This window comes from Myotis daubentonii, chromosome 6 (genome assembly GCF_963259705.1).
Source record: "Myotis daubentonii chromosome 6, mMyoDau2.1, whole genome shotgun sequence".
NCBI classification, from domain to species: Eukaryota; Metazoa; Chordata; class Mammalia; order Chiroptera; family Vespertilionidae; genus Myotis; species Myotis daubentonii.
The window spans coordinates 63,030,527-63,046,396 of NC_081845.1; the positions used below are offsets into that span (position 1 = coordinate 63,030,527).

Consider the following 15,870-nt stretch of genomic DNA (forward strand, 5'->3'; position numbering starts at 1 on the left):
AAAACATAGTGCAAATGTAGTAATAAATAAATGGCAATTGACTCTTGTATCTCAATGTTCATAGGTCATGGAGAGTGGTGAAGGATGAGTGGTGAACTAGGGAGTACATGCTCCATTTAAATGGGCCAGCCATGACTCAACTCAAGCTAAATGTCGTTACATAGGAAGATAGGCTCAATAGTGACAGATCTTCTGATTTTTTTCAATAAAACCTGAAAAATCTAGATTATTTTGTAAAAACTTCTGATAAAATGTGTCTGCTAAACACACACACACACACACACCCCATATCTGCAAAGAGGTTTTGACCTATAGGGCATTATTTTGTAACCTACAAGTTTATCCCCTCAAACAGGGCGCCTGCTGGAGTGTGAGTAATAAGTAGGCCTGTAGTCAGTCATGCAGTTACAATTAATATAATCTTTTTCAGCTGAGCCTAGTATTTCTAGGTTAAGTGATGGGAAAAACAGAGCGTTTCTAGTTGAATTTGTAGACATGCTGAGGCTTCTCTCTAATTTGGATCTTCGTCCTACCTTGCCCTACTGCTGGGCCTAGGACCGACAGCATTAGCATCGCCTGGGAACTTGTTAGAAATGCAGACTCTTAGGCGCCACCCCAGACCCGTGGAATCAGAAACTCTGGGGGTGGGGCCCGACAACCTGTGTGCTTGTAGCCCTCCAGGTGATTCTGGTGTACTCTGAAGTTTGAGGAGCTCTAGGACTTCAGAGTGGCTTCTCCACCTTCAATATGCTCCTGGAGCCCGGCAGGCAGGTAGAACCCCAGTCTTCCTGCTCCCCTACCCTCAGCACCAGGTTTTAGGAGCCAAGACACATCTGCTCTATACACCCTGGGTTCAGCTCGGCTCTCCAAAAAAGGAATATTGGACTGAGACACAAAATAGGATGTTGGCACTTCGTAGTGGAGAAAAGGGGATTTGGGAATTCAGCATGTTGAGAGGGAAGCGGAGAAAAAAATATGTTCCCAGATTTCTTATCCTCCCTCTCCCATGGCTTATTGTACATAGAAGAACAGCCTAGCAGTTCGAGTTAAAGAAATCTTGTCCTCGCCCTACCGACCTTCAACCCAACCTCTTACAAATGGCTACTTCTGTTTTAATTTCAAGCACTAGAGTTAGTAAAGGGTTAATTTCATTCACTAGGGTTAATGCAGACTAAGGAATAGGGAGTTAGGGCAGTCACGCTGCTATGTGATTTAAATTTAGCCAGGTTGATTTCTTAACACCGTCCTGAGATTCTGGAAGAGTGAGAGTTAAATAGGTGGGCGAGGGGTCATGTTTGGGCTTAGGGCACACTTCAGGCAAGTCTGGGCTGGAAAGGCTCCTTGTGGAGTACAATGAAATCACTGGGATCTCATTTTTATCATTTTAGTGAAAGGCACAGGTGAGAAACACAGGCGGGGAAACAAGAAAGGCTCCTAAAAGAGAGTAATGAGGGCCAGCGAAAGACAATGGATAGGCTTGTATCTTTTCCTCTTATCAAAACTCCTCATCAGCCCCCTCTCAGAGGTCCTGTGCAATAATTGCACTGTTGGAAAGTCCCTGAACTGGGCTTGCTTCCAGGCCCCAGTATGAGTCTTATTTCTTGCTTTTCTTTTTCAAAGCTAGAGTAGGAACAAGAGTGATTTAAAGGAAAACTGCTTTATATCTATTGGCTGAAAGTCTATTAGTACTTTATGGTTTATAAAACTGCAACCAGCATTGGTTCACATCCCATAAAACTCAAGGGCATAATCCTAATATTTTATTTCTTTATAATTGAATTAAACTTTGCTCTTTAGTTACCTCTTCTATATCCCTTTCCTATAATCCCCACTTGAGGTAGAGAATTTAACCTGGACATTTCCTGGTAAGTTCAATTTTATCTCGTAATTCTTTTTTAGTTAAATTCAATACATATAGGTCAGTCCTAGAACAAATCAGAATTCCATTTCAATCTCTGCTGTCTCTCCTCCCAAGCTATTCACTTCACATACAAATTGTGCTTCATCTGTGGGGAAGGGAGGACAGGTTAGTTCCTGATAGAACTAATAGAGTGGGAGCACCTCCAGGATCTGACTCAGATTTCCAGCTGTACTGCTGCCAGGACTGGCCACATAATTTAGGGGGGCTGTGCATAAGGGAAATATGGGGCCTCTAGTTACAAAATAATTAAGAATTTCAAGACAGCACCTGGCTGATGTGGTTTAGCAGTTGTGCATTCACCCAGGAACCAAGAGGTCACTAGTTTGATTCCCAGTCAGGGCACATGCCCGGGTTGCAGGCTTGATCTCCAGTAGTGGGTGTGCAGGAGACAGCTGATGGGTGATGTTTCACTCTCATCGATGTTTCTATCTCTCTATCCCTTTCCCTTCCTCTCTCTCTAAAATTCAATAAAGGAAAAAAAAAAGAATTTCAAGACAGCAACAGCAGAGCATTAAACCACGTGTGGGGCCCTGTGCAACTGCGCAGGTCATATGCCTCTGAAACCTGTCCTACCTGTGTTCTCTGTTGTCATCTCCCAGCCTGGCTCCCAGCGAAAGTTATGGCCACGGCCCTTTCTGGGGATGTTTCCTGTCTCTCCTGCTCTCTTGGAACCGTACCACAACTCTCACAGGTGCTGCGTGTTTCCTGAAGTGAAGCTGTGCCTTCGGTTTCTCCCCAGCTTTCATGGTCTGCGTTGAAATCCTCTGCTTTGGTGACTCTTCTACTAGCATGTTGCTGCCTTTCCTAGACCTTCCACCTTGCTGGGCACTTGGCCCTTTCTGTATGTCCTCCATATACTTGCTGAACATCAGCCTCCATCACCCCCTTTGCACAGACACATGCTGCTAAGTGTCTGTTGTTTATCTGCATTTCCTGTGGCGTGACTAATGCCAGTGGAAATCCTACTCTGAAACTTTAGCCTGTCAGGTTCTTCCCCCTTAGATTCCTCAAACTTTGTGATGGAACCCTTTATATTTATATCCTACCTCAATTTATCTGGAAGAGAAGAATAAGATAGGTGGGCAGATAGCATAGCTACTACATTATCTGCCCCCCCCCCCGCATTTTCAGCCACTGGGTGTGAGGGGGTGGGCGTGACAGGAGCCATTTCCACTTCTCCCACTTTAAATGCACCCATCAATCATACTTGTCACACAGTCTAAATCAGGGTTGGCAAACTAAGGGCCAGGGGTCAAATCCATCCACACCCATTTGTGTATTGTCTATGGCTGCGTTCGTGTTACAACAGCATAGTTGAATAGGTGCAACAGAGACCACATGACTTGCAAAGTCCAAAATATTAAATATTTACATATCCCTTTACAGAAAAAGTTTGCTGACCCCTGTGCTAGACATCACAGTTGAAAACAAAGTGTCTTTGTCTCTGATGGTACCTGTATTGGGTGTTGAGTGGTGTTTTATGACCCCACAGTTAATCTGCCACTGATTAATGCTCCCTGCATTACTACTGCTAGGAAATAGTTTTACGTACATATAGAGAGTAGAACAGGCATTATGATTCCACATACACATGGTGGGTAGAATAGGTATTATTATTCTCATTTTACAGAAGAAAAAACTATGGGTTGGAGAGGTTAAGTAACTTGTCCTAGCTTACAGAAGAAGTGACTGTGGGGTTAGAGGTGGGGGCACAGCTCTCTTATTCCTTGGAGTTAATAGCAAACAGTTCCAGGAGGATGCAGTACGTTAGGAAAACAAATGCTAAGGATTTTGATGTATGAGGTCACGGGTCCCCTTAAGGTCCACTGTGGGGTTGGGTGGTATGACTAGAGGGTGGAAAAGAGAGGTGGCTATGGATCATTAGGTTAGAAAAAATTATTCCAAAAGATGGTGACTCATTTTCTTACATGCTTCCTGCCCACACACTGAGTCTGAAACTTGTGCATTGTGGCAGCATGACATTTAGATAAATTAAATTCCTAATGTACCTTAATTAGCTAATCTCAAAGTTCTCTTTACAGTTCTTGCCAGCTTTTGCAGGCAGAGGAACCAAGGTTATGAAGATTGGTTGGATGGCAGAATTCACAGCCCTTCACACAGCATCTTTAAAAATCAGATAAACATTTTTGATGACCTTGTGGCTTCAGTTGCTCACCTAGAATGTGTTTCAATAGGAATAATTTTTCCTTTACTCCTCGATTGGTTATAAAGTAGCTAGGCTCTGTTTTTAATTTAGGCTCCCCATACTCTGATCTAATCCAAGGGATGCTTGGGGACTGTTAGAAAAGACACGAGTCATGAGGAGTTCAAAATAGACACAACCCATGACCCCGTACATTACAAGTGGCTTTAAATTGTTCTTTTATGTTAAGAAATGGACTCTAGAGACCATTTAAAGGACGAGGCATTTAAAGGACACCTGAATACAATTGGCATATGTGCAGGCAATTAGAATGCATGAAGTCATCGTCAGCACACAGCTATGTGCAGTATTTCATTTTCTCTCCTGTCAGCATGAAGCAGTGATATCAGCCAAACCACTGCACGTCTTTTTCCTCGAGGAGATTAATCCGTCTTGTTAACATTGACCAGCAATTGTGATTTGCCTCACATTTCTTGAAAATGCAATCAGATTATTTGAGAATATTTGCAACATAAAGACTTTTTTTTTCCTAACAGGAAATTTTGTGCAGTTGGCTCACTGGAATAAAATCAGCTTCTGCACAAAGTAGAATTTTTCTCAATTTGCCTAAAAATCAGTTCAATTTATATCCAGTCGAGTAGCAGTTGTTATGTGCCTGAAGTCTTAGTGACTTTGCCAATTCCGAAAATGTCAAAAGTCAGAACTGCAATGGCAAAGTTCCTCTTCAGCTCCTTGAAAACCTCAAGCTCTGAGAAGTAGAAAGGCAGGGTGAGGGGAGCATGGGGAAGAGATGTGGTCTTAGAAGAATAAGGTTCTTCTAAGATTGTGGGATACACAGGTGGAAGTTAGAGGAAAGAATCTACTGGTGGATACTATGCTCTGTGCCTAAATGTATTTCAGCCCCATGAAACGGTGCCTGTGCATTCTTTGGTATCGCGGTAGCTCTGATATGGTGGTTAAAGCTTCACCCAGATTTCTCCATGCACGTGAGAGACCCAAACATTCTAGTTCAGGCTTTCCAGGTAATGGCCATATTGTTTTGGACCAATAAATAGATCTCTCTGAGCCTCACTTGCCTTATCTTTTATAAGAAGAATAATTCTAGTACCTGCTTCACGGATTGTTATGAGGATTTCATGAAATGGTACTCTAGATATGTGTACTTAACCCAGTGCCCATAATAAGCTCTGCAGTGAATGTCAGCAACTATTATTGTGAATAAAAGTAATATTTAAGAATAATTGATCAAATATATACTGCTGAGAGAAAGTCTAAGGTTTTTTTTCTTCTGGCTACCGATAGGTGTCTTGTTAGTGGGAGGAAATGACTGATTCTTATATAATTCTGGTGTTGGGCCTTTTTAGAAGTGATGAAGTATAAAAAGGAAATCTAGTCCTGGAAAACCAGAAATCTGGTGATTTTCTAGAGATGTTCTCTTTGTTAGATGAAAAAAACAAATATTTAGAACTCAAATTAAATGATGACATTCTTTAGAGGCCACAGGTACTATTAAAATGTCTGAAAAAATTATAGTGCTCAAACAGAAAGAATATGGGTAAAATTTATTAGAAAACTTAAATTTGAGGGCATAACTCTTTTTATGTAATCAATGACCATCGATTATATACTATGTCTAGTGGGTAGTGACATCAGAATTATAAAAAATAAAGTATTATAAATAAAACAATATTTAAAATGTATTTGAGGTTAAATGATGAATCACTGATGTTGAAAGTGCCAGAAAAAGTTGTTATTTTGTCATTACTTTACATAATAGTATATTTCTAGATGGTTAAGTGCTTTTCTCTTTATTACAATTGACAATAGCCTTATTTCTGCGATGGAAAATAAAAACCCCCACCACGTTATAGATGCTAAAAATGAATATAAAGAGGTAAACTAATACCCCTTTTTATTAAAATGTTGGTAAAAAAAGGTCACTCTATTTTACATTCAAAGTTTTAAAACCCTCAAACGGTATGCTCATTTAGACCCAGGTCTCTAACTTTAAAAGATTTTTTTTTAATTTCTTGGTAGTTTCCTGATCTGTTATCTTGTTTTTTCTTTGTTGTGTTATTTTTTGTTTTTCTAGAAATCTTTTCTAGGTCTGCTGTTATCTTTCTTGAAGGATATTAAAGTGAATTTCATCAGATATTTCATCATGGATTTAGACTAGGGTAGAATAACATTTTTCTAACTTGCCACAGTTATAATATTTTCCTAGAACTCTTTTTTTTTCTTCAATTTGTTGCCTCTGACAGGATACTAGTCAAACACCCAGTTTGCTTGGGTTTTAAAAGGATATTGCCTTTGCCCCGTTTGAGTGACTAGTAAAGACATAAGTCCAATGGGCAAAGTGAAAAGGGGTACCTTGAACTTTTGATCACAACATCACTGCAGTGACTTCAAGAAAATCCCCTTTCTTGAGAGATGAATTCTAACTTTCATAAAATTACTTAGAAGAATTTTCAGTTAGTCTGAATAGATCTGTCCTAGTAGAATGAAATATTAGGTTATTTTGAGGGTCTTATGACTATTAGATAATGAGAATTGGAAAAAAAAATGTCAACATGGCTTGTTGCATAAGTAGGATGAAGAATATTTTTTAAAATTACTAAGGATATTTAAGGGCAAACCTAGTAACACTTATGATCAGTCTTTGCTATTAGAATGAGTAATAATCTTGTGAGAAGTGCTTGAACATTTCAGGAGTTGGGATAGTTATAACTAGAGTAATCCAAGTAAATCAGATACTCAGGGGGAACAATCTGACATTGATGGAGAACGAAATAGCTGATTTGATTGGTCTTTAGCACCTTAAAATTCACGGAGAACTAGAACAGATGTTTCCCTTTGCCGTTAGTGTTGGGTGCTGTGGGTATTGCCATTTATGTTTAAAAGAAAGAATTAGGACAGTTCCTTGCTCATGTTCTGAAAGCCTCACTTGCAGCAGGCCTTTTGCCAGGCCACACTGTCAAAAGTAGGCTTTTCTGTAATTGTGTGCTTCCCCTTTTATCATGTACTATAATTTTTCCTTATAATTCTATAAAGTAATTTAAAAATAGAAATTATATAAATAAAATTATTGCAACATTGCACCCTGTGCACTAGGTAGGTTCTTGAAAAAGTATATAGATAAATAAAAGCAGGAACAGACAGAGGTTGGATACTTGAGAATCATAAGAAAGCTGCCAAAACCTAATTCATGCAGAAAAGAAGTTTTTGTTGGTAGGAATGGGAGTGTTGTGACCTACATTGAATTATAACATGAAAAGACAAATCTAAAAGGAGGTGAGAGCAGGAGTGAAAGTGCTGGGGAAAATCAAGGTCACAATTTGCGGGAGCTAATGAAGATGGGAACTAGAGTGGGTGTTTAATAGCTATAGACTTTATACTTTAAAAAAAAATATATATATATATATATTGATTTCAGAGAGGAAAGGATAGGGAGAAAGAGATAGAAACATCAGTGATGAGAGAGAATCATTGATCAGCTGCTTCCTGTACATCCCCCACCGGGAATGAGTCCACAACCTGGGGATGTGCCCTGACTGGGAATGGAACTATGACTTCCTGGTTCATAAGTCCATACTCAACCACTGAGCAATGCTGGCTCCGCATTTATCCTTATCTTTTCACTTGTTCAAATGCTCTAGAAATACTTGTTATTTCATTATAAATGACCCAATGTCTTCATAAACATTTTCTGATTCCTAGGATATCATTCATCTGATAGTATGGTCTAGTTATTGCCCAATTTCTGGGGGTTGGGGAGTGGAGAATGGAAGAGAGATGATCACAGATTAAAGAGGAAGGTTTGGAATAACATTTGATCTTTCTTTTCTTCACACCCTAGTCAGCAAATTCCATGCAAAGTATTGTGGACTAATTACTATTAAAGGAAAAGTGTATTTTGTGAATTATGTTAGGACTAGAGGCCCGGTGCATGAAATTCTTGATGGGGATGGGAGGGAGGCCCTCAGCACAGCCTGCACCCTCTTCAATCTGGCCTAAACCAGCAGTCGGACATCCCTCTCACAATCCTGGACTGCTGGCTCCTAATTGCTCACCTGCCTGCCGGCCTGATTGCCCCTCACTGCCTCTGCATGCTGGCCTGATCATCCCAACTGTCCCCCCTGCTAGCTTGGTCACCCCTATCTGCCCCCCGCTGCCGGCTAGGTCACCCCCCTGCCAGCCTAGTCGCTCCTAACTGCCCCCCCTGTCAGCCTGGTCACCTCTTACTGCCCCCCTGTTGGCCTGGTTGCCTCCAACTGCCCCCTTCTGCTGGCCTGGTCACCCCTAACTGCTCTCCCTACAGCCTGGTCGCCTCTTACTGCCCCCCTCCCCCCGCCGGCCTGGTCACTCCACGTAGCCTGCTTGTTCAGGCATTTGGTCGTCTCTCACTAACCCCCCTGCCCGCATGGTCATAGGCAGTCATCCTGTGAGCGTTAATTTGCATATTACCTCTTTATTATATAGGATAATTTGCTTATTAAGAGAAGAATCTGTGCCCCAAATTACATTGATTAAAAACACACACATTACAAATCTGATGTGATTCTTCGGTTTATTTAAACCTTTCTCGTGAGGAGAACTTTCTTTGAAGAACTTTCTTAGTCTGCACTAAGATGAAGCAAAGGCATTCTCGGCTTCCTTCAGAAAGTTTATTACCGTACGTGTCCAAAACTTGCAGCCATGCGACCAGAGTGCCAGATGCCTTTTCCGTTACCTGTCTGCCACTCCTCTCAGCACAATGGAGAGGATTTGGCCTACTCTGATGAAATGTTCACTATTGTTCCGCTCTGGGGCTTTTCACACAATAAGTCTGTGATGGTCCCTCTTCAGACTTTACATCTTGTTTTTATAAGCTGTATCCTGAATAATTGACCAGGTTCCTTCTCAAGTAGATTTAAGATCTGTATTTTTATTGATTTCAGGGAGGAAGGGAGAGGGAGAGAGAGATAGAAACGTCAATGATGAGAGAGTATCACTGATTGGCTGCCTCTTGCACGCCCCACACTGGGGACTGAGCCTGCAACCCAGGCATGTGCCCTGGCTGGAATCGAACTGTGACCTTCTGGTTCAAGGTCGACGCTCAACCACTGAGCCACGCATGGGCCGGGTGGCAATAGGTTAATGATTCTAGAAAAAGTATTTTTACTTAGCAAACTAATTTCAATTGCTGTGTGGGTTCTGCATGGAGGAAGACATGGATTTCTCCGACTCTGTAGTGTGAAGTGAAAAAACAATGCCTTAGCAAGCATTTGTAGATTTATCTGGATCATCTAATTTACGGGGTATTCCTCCCCTCCAATTTGTATGTGTTTAACCAGTTAACTACCACGTATCCAAAACGGAAACCATCCCCACACGCCATGATATTTTGAATTTAATTTTAAATATCAATTAGGAATGAATATTATAAAAATAAATATAGTACTCACAATTTGGGTGTTCTTGAATATTTTCAGCTAAAAATTCTCAGAAAAAATGATTTTAAAGTTGGTCAGGGCTGCCACTAATGGGAAACATTTTTTTTTTAGATACCCATTGCCGTGTGGGGAAGGTCTGCCGATTGTGTCTACAGACGCTTATGGCGGACAGTGGGTTAAGAACTTAGGGGAAAACCCTACAGTGAGTAGGTATTTGGAATCAGACCTGGGTTCAAATCCTAGTTCTTCTATTCAGTAGGAGTAGCTGTGTAATCCAGAAAAATATATTGAGTTTCTTTAAACCTTAGTGGTCTCATCTTTAAAATCTCACATCATAGGGTTGATATGGGTATTAAATTAGATATTGTATGTAAAATGCTTAACATACTATGTAACACTTCAGAAATAATAAGTGAGAGCTATTATAATTAGGAAGAGTATGAATGACTCTAGATGTGATACATGGAAGTTCTCTATTGTTTGGACATTTTCTCCTCACAAAATAGAAAAAGGTGGCTTAATATGGACATTATTAAAGATAGACTTGGTTACACTATTGAGAAACTATGTTTTTCTACCTCACATGTTGTCTAATTCCTTCCTAAAACATTACTTGACTAGTTTGTTATCTCAGTTTGCATTCCTGAGATAGAACAGGTGTTGATTGCTGACTTTGTTGTGGAGATAAAGATAGTAAACCCCATTTGGCTTATCAAAAAGGACTAAGATCCATATGCAGATGTCAGAGGAAAGAAATGAATGTGAAATTTCAGTGTCACAGAGGAAAAATATTTGCTAAGACATTAACATCATGGATCTAGCACGTGAGATTTTCCATCAGCCAAAGTAAATTAAGGTGGAAAAAAATAGGGAACTTAAGATTTTGACCTGATATAATATAATTAGATAATTCTAAAATGTGTTTTTTTCTGTAATGGATCAATTCTGTAATTAGTTAATTCAATAATTAATGTTCATCAATGAATTAATATAATCCTATAGAAACTATTAATGCTATAATAAAATTTATTTTAAAATACTAATATCAGACTAAAATTTTTAGAAAGAACTAAATATAGAGTTGGTATAAGAAAATACCATTTTCTGCATGTTTGCAAATACAATTAATTAAGTAACTGCATGTCACATACAAATAGTTATGCATTTATTCTATTTTAGGAATAGTCTAGTGTTGTAGATACTATAAAAGATGCATAAACTCCAGGGAAATAAGACATAAACACATGCTACAGTCAAATACAAATGTCATGTATGATTAAAGCTAAGTATAATTAAGTTTAATACATCACCCCTCACTTCCTATGCTTTGAGAACCATCTTCTGGAATTTCTATTAACCCATGATCTAAGTTGAAGTTGTCAAATCAATATTTGATGTACCATTCCAAAGAGCCTTAAGATCTTATAGAGAAAGTTATTTCAGATAAAAGGAATTCACATGTGGTGTGGAGTCATAGGGAGTCACAATTCAGTTTGGGAAGCCCATGTGTCTTAGCTGTGATGTGTAACAGGTCAAGAGTTAAATTTGAAACTTTCTATTCATCATCTCGTTTTCCTTTGGCTCGGGGCTGAAAGCAGCCCACTCTGCCCACAAGCAAGCTGTGATGAAATACAGCAGGTCGGCTCTGAAGTGCTCTGGCTCCCATCACAAAGAAACCTCTCTGTTCATCATCGCAGCACAAAAGATGCTCTAAAATTCCAAGGACAAATCACTGAATTAACCGGAAAACAGGGTGCAGGGTTAAGGACCACCCCACCTCTTGTGCTTATGTTGTTCATAGTTAGAGTGCTGTAGAGAGTACACACACACACACACACACACACACACACACACACAGTAGGAGTTCACTTCAAAAAAGAAGCATGAATGTAGATTTCAAGATTTGTTGGAAGAATTGAATATTCGCTATCTGAAAGGAAACACCATACTGTATTTATTTTTCTATTATAAACCTAGTGTTTTGAAAAGCTTTCCTTAGTTTCTTAAATATGATTGGGTTCATAAAGGAAATTTACTCTATAGTTTATCTGGGATGAGTCATGAAAATCTTGCTGCTTAGTGGTTCTGAGGAAGGACTATTCACCCTGTGAGTTCTAAATAAGCCCATGCACTAACCTACTATATTTAAGGGTTTAGGCAAAATTTGTAGTGCAGCCCCCAGGATATTAGAGCTCCCTTCACAGCACTTTGAATCCTAGCTTTTGAGTTCAGTATATTTACAACATACCTGTTAAGTTCTTTTGCTCAGAGACTGACATATCTGTAAAACATTCATCATGGAATGACTCAGAGGTGCTTCCCACAGGACAAGTTAGCTGCTGCTTTTGTTTTTGTCCCCCCCCCCCCCCCCGGTATTTTGCTATAAAATATACTGTTTAAAATTTTGATTTTGTAGTTGATCTGTTTTCTCCCAATTCTTTGTGCTTTTATTCACATTCCTGTAAATGACTGACATTAAGAAAACAAAAGCAACAACCTGATTTTGAAAAAAAGAGGCCATGGAAAAATAGAATTCCATATCACTAAAAATTACACCACCCTCTTCCCTTTGCTTTTCCTGTTCCCTCTCTCTTTGTCAAGCCCCTCTCCAACCTTTGTGGATTTTTCTGCACCTTGTGACTTCCATTTGGTTCCTGGCAGGGTTTGAGGTTTGAATTTTCTGATGGAGTTGGAATCACTTTTAAAAAAATAAAAAGTTTTATTTTACACTTTAGATCCACAGAATTGTCGCAAAGATAATACTGGGGGTTTCCCAAATACCCCACACCCAGTTTCCTCTATAATCAGCATCTTACGTTAGTCTGATACATTCACCATAATTAGTAAACCAATATTGATACATTATAATTGACTCAAGTCCATACTTCAGAGTTCCTTGATTTTCCCCTAATGTCACTTTTCTGTTGCAGGATCCCACCCTGGATGCCATGTTACGTTTCGTTGTCATGTGTCCTTAGGCTCCTCTTGGCTGTGACAGTTTTTCAGATTTTCCTTGTTTTTTGATTACCTTGATAGTTTCAAGGTTATTGGTCATGAATTTTGTAGAGTGTCTCTCGTTTGGGATCTGTCTGATCTTTTTCTCATCATTAAACTTGGGTAATGTTTTGAGGGAGGAAGACCACAAAGGCAAAGTGCCTTGCTTATCACTTCCTATCAAAGATACACACTATAAACATGACTGATTACCATTGATGTTGACCTTGATCATTTGGTTTGAGATATTTGTCATGTTAGAGTCACATTTTCACTTTTTCTTGAAGACCATCAAGGCGTTTTTTCTGAAGATTTTAATAATACATTAATTAAAGCTATAAGGAAGCTAACTAGAACTGATCTTTTGTTTTTTCTTTATTGGTGATGTAAAGCTGCAACAAGTCTTTAAGTAGTTAGAAAAAATATAATTTCAATGGTGGTAAAATATCTAATCTTTCTTTGTGTTAGGTGGGAATGAGATCCCGAAACCAGGGTGGTGAAAGTTCATCCAACGGGCATATCTCCTGCCCCAAATCCTCCATCATAAGCAATGTTGATGATAAAAGTCTCTCAGAAGATGCAAAAAAGAAGAACAAATCAAATAGAAAGGAAGATGATGTCATGGCCTCAGGCACTGTCAAACGACACCTAAAACCATCTGGAGAAAGTGATAAAAAGAATAAGAAATCCTTGGAGTTGTCCAAAGAAGACCTCATCCAGCTACTCAGTATAATGGAAGGAGAGTTGCAGGTAGAATCAAATTTTCTAAACTATTGTGTTTCTAGTTTCTAAGCTATAAAATAAGAGATTATGAATCTGTCTGTCTCACTGAATTACTAACTTCATGGGGAAAGGGGCTATGTTTTTCTTATTCATTTTAAAATCCCTATTGTCTGGCATCAATTTGCACTGAATATATATTTGTTGAATGAAAAAATAAATGAATAGCTGATTTTAAGCTTCTCAAGAAGCAGAAAATTTCTTCATGATATGATTTTGGTAATAATTTAACACAGGCCCTATACTTAGTAGTAGGTAATCTAATTTAATTAGGTAGCTAATATGCTAAGTGTCCGTCTGACTGGTAGCTATGATATGCACTGACCACCAGGGGGCAGATGCTCAATGCAGGAATTGCCAAGCTGCAGTGACTTGGCAGCGACGGTTCTCAGGTGACACACCCTGAAACCAGAGAGAAGGGAGCCCGATTCCTCGGGGGGCCATGCCATTCCACCTTCAGCTGGGGCACTGTTGGCCCCGAATCTGGTTTACTGCACATTTGCGTTTGCATTACACACCCTGTATGACAGCAACTTTGCAGAGTGCCCTCTCGCACTCCGGGGTCCCTTGGGGGATGTCGGAGAGCTGGTTTCAGCCTGATCCCCACAGGCCAGGCCGAGAGACCCCACCTGCTGGAGGGACCCCCGCTCACTTCGCAGACGCCCTTCTAGCCTCGGACCACCCTAGGTGTGGCTGGCCAGGGAGGGACCATGGGAGGTTGGCTCCAGGGCGTGTCTGGTCCTTCTCGTCCAATCCCGCCCTGCCAGCCACCTTCTAATTAATTTCCTTTCAATGTGCACAAATCTGTGCACCGGGTCACTAGTAGTTTATAATGAGGAAACTGAGGTCCAGAAGGGTTAGGGGTTTGTCTAGATCTCATCTTAGGCCTCCTCCTTCTTGGTCCAGTGCTCTTTCCACAGTCTGTTCTCACTAACCTTCTGGAGCTACCTGAGCCATGTCCCCCATTCAGTGTCTGTTCTTAAGGACCCAGAGGAAGTTGGGATTCTTCTGAGTACCTGAGCTCTAGACAGTTATATTTCTGGAAGTGGGGAAACCATAACTTCTCTTTCTGGTCTGTGTTGGGTCGGGGTGGGGTGGAGGAGAAGATGACTTAAGAGTGGAGATGCCGTTTTCCTTTTTGTTTTCATTAGGTTCTAGGGCAATGATTTTCAACTGGTGTGCTGGAAAAATTTTTTAAAACATGTGATACCTGACTATTTAGTCAGGGTCATTGACCTCTGTTCCTTTAAGAACTGTCAAGTGAGAAAATGACAACAGCCAATGCAAACAATAGCTGTCCAGTGTAAATGAATCAAAATTATAACTATTTTTTGTCAGATTGACAAAAAATATATTTTTTTGGTGTGCAGCAGAATTTAAGTAATTACTTTATGTGTGCCATGAGATGAAAAAGGTTGGATACTAGGGGAATACTAATGATTGTGTGAGATAAACCTTTGTTTGGAGCTGTTAGCATCAGAGGTATTATTTTCAACCTACCCTAATCTGTTTCTGTTCTCATCTGTGTGTGCACATAGATAAGGAAACCCCTGGGGTGAAGAGAAATAGAAAACATTACAAAACTCAAATTAAAACAAACAAACCTGATTGAGCTTACCATTTACCTTTGGATAAAAATCACATTTGCATTTCACAAGGCAAGATGAAATTTTCCAGAGCACCACCATTACTAACAATAGCTTTACCACTCTCAGAAATGTGGTTAATGTTTTGTCTATTAACATTTATTGTGTAAGGAGGCAGAATATATTAGTTCAAGTTTTTAAGCTGCCCCCAGCAGACATTATTGACCTGAGTGGAAGGTACAATGGTTGCCTTTGAAATCATCACTAAACAATGTCGCTTCTCTCCAGGCAGGGTGGCCTGTGTGGAGCCTGTGGCTCTTCCAGACTCTTATTTCTGCAGAAGGCTGTTATATCATGGTGGATTCTGAAAGGCATTTAAGGTTCATGTGGCTTTTATGTTTGTCATGTTGCCAGATATGAATCCATAGCTTGGGCTTTCAAATACAGGGTGAGGCACACATAGGTTTACAGTTGTTTGCATGGGAAAGAATACAATAATAAATAATAATAGAATAAACTCTGTGTTTCCTGTACTCACAACTGTAAACTTACTTTTGCCCCACCCCTGGACATACCCAAGACATCACAGAAATTAGCAAGAAATACATTCTGCTCTCCATTAATTTTTATGAATACAGGATACCTTAGCTTATACAATAGATGTATTTCTGAGCAGTAATAAGTAAGTAAAAAGTGTAAGGTACTTGTGGGGGAGGTAGTGAACAAAAAGAGACATGAAAAACCTGATATCTTAAGGAATTCCATGGTGCATTCATTTGCAAAGTAAATACTTCATCCTCCACATACTTATAAGAGCTCACATACATAGGAAAGTAAGTGTACTTGTAAATGCAGATTGTGCAATATTAGACTTGTTAAAAATGAGGATGTTCCTATATTTAGAGCTGACGATATGTGTTTGGGTAGCCGACACCTGTACTTTATTAGCATTATCACATGGGGGGGGGTGCAGCTAAGAGTGGGAGGCAGTTG

General features: G+C 39.8%; 1 protein-coding gene and 1 non-coding gene across 6 annotated transcripts in view; one reads left to right on the plus strand and one right to left on the minus strand.

Annotated features, from left to right (window-relative positions):
- Window positions 1-15,870, plus strand: part of FILIP1 (filamin A interacting protein 1) — a 214,402-nt gene that overhangs the window by 88,648 nt on the left and 109,884 nt on the right. For all 5 annotated transcript variants that reach the window (XR_009453467.1, XR_009453468.1, XM_059701145.1 and 2 more), the window contains exon 2: window positions 12,980-13,261. Coding sequence is in view for 3 of the 5 variants with exons in the window: in XM_059701145.1 (XP_059557128.1) it covers window positions 12,986-13,261 (276 nt within the window). In the remaining 2 variants the exon portion in view is untranslated. The remainder of the gene's footprint in view (window positions 1-12,979; window positions 13,262-15,870) is intronic.
- Window positions 6,329-6,455, minus strand: LOC132237826 (small nucleolar RNA SNORA27). Its single transcript, XR_009453652.1, has one exon. It is a non-coding gene; the product is annotated as a small nucleolar RNA SNORA27 (small nucleolar RNA).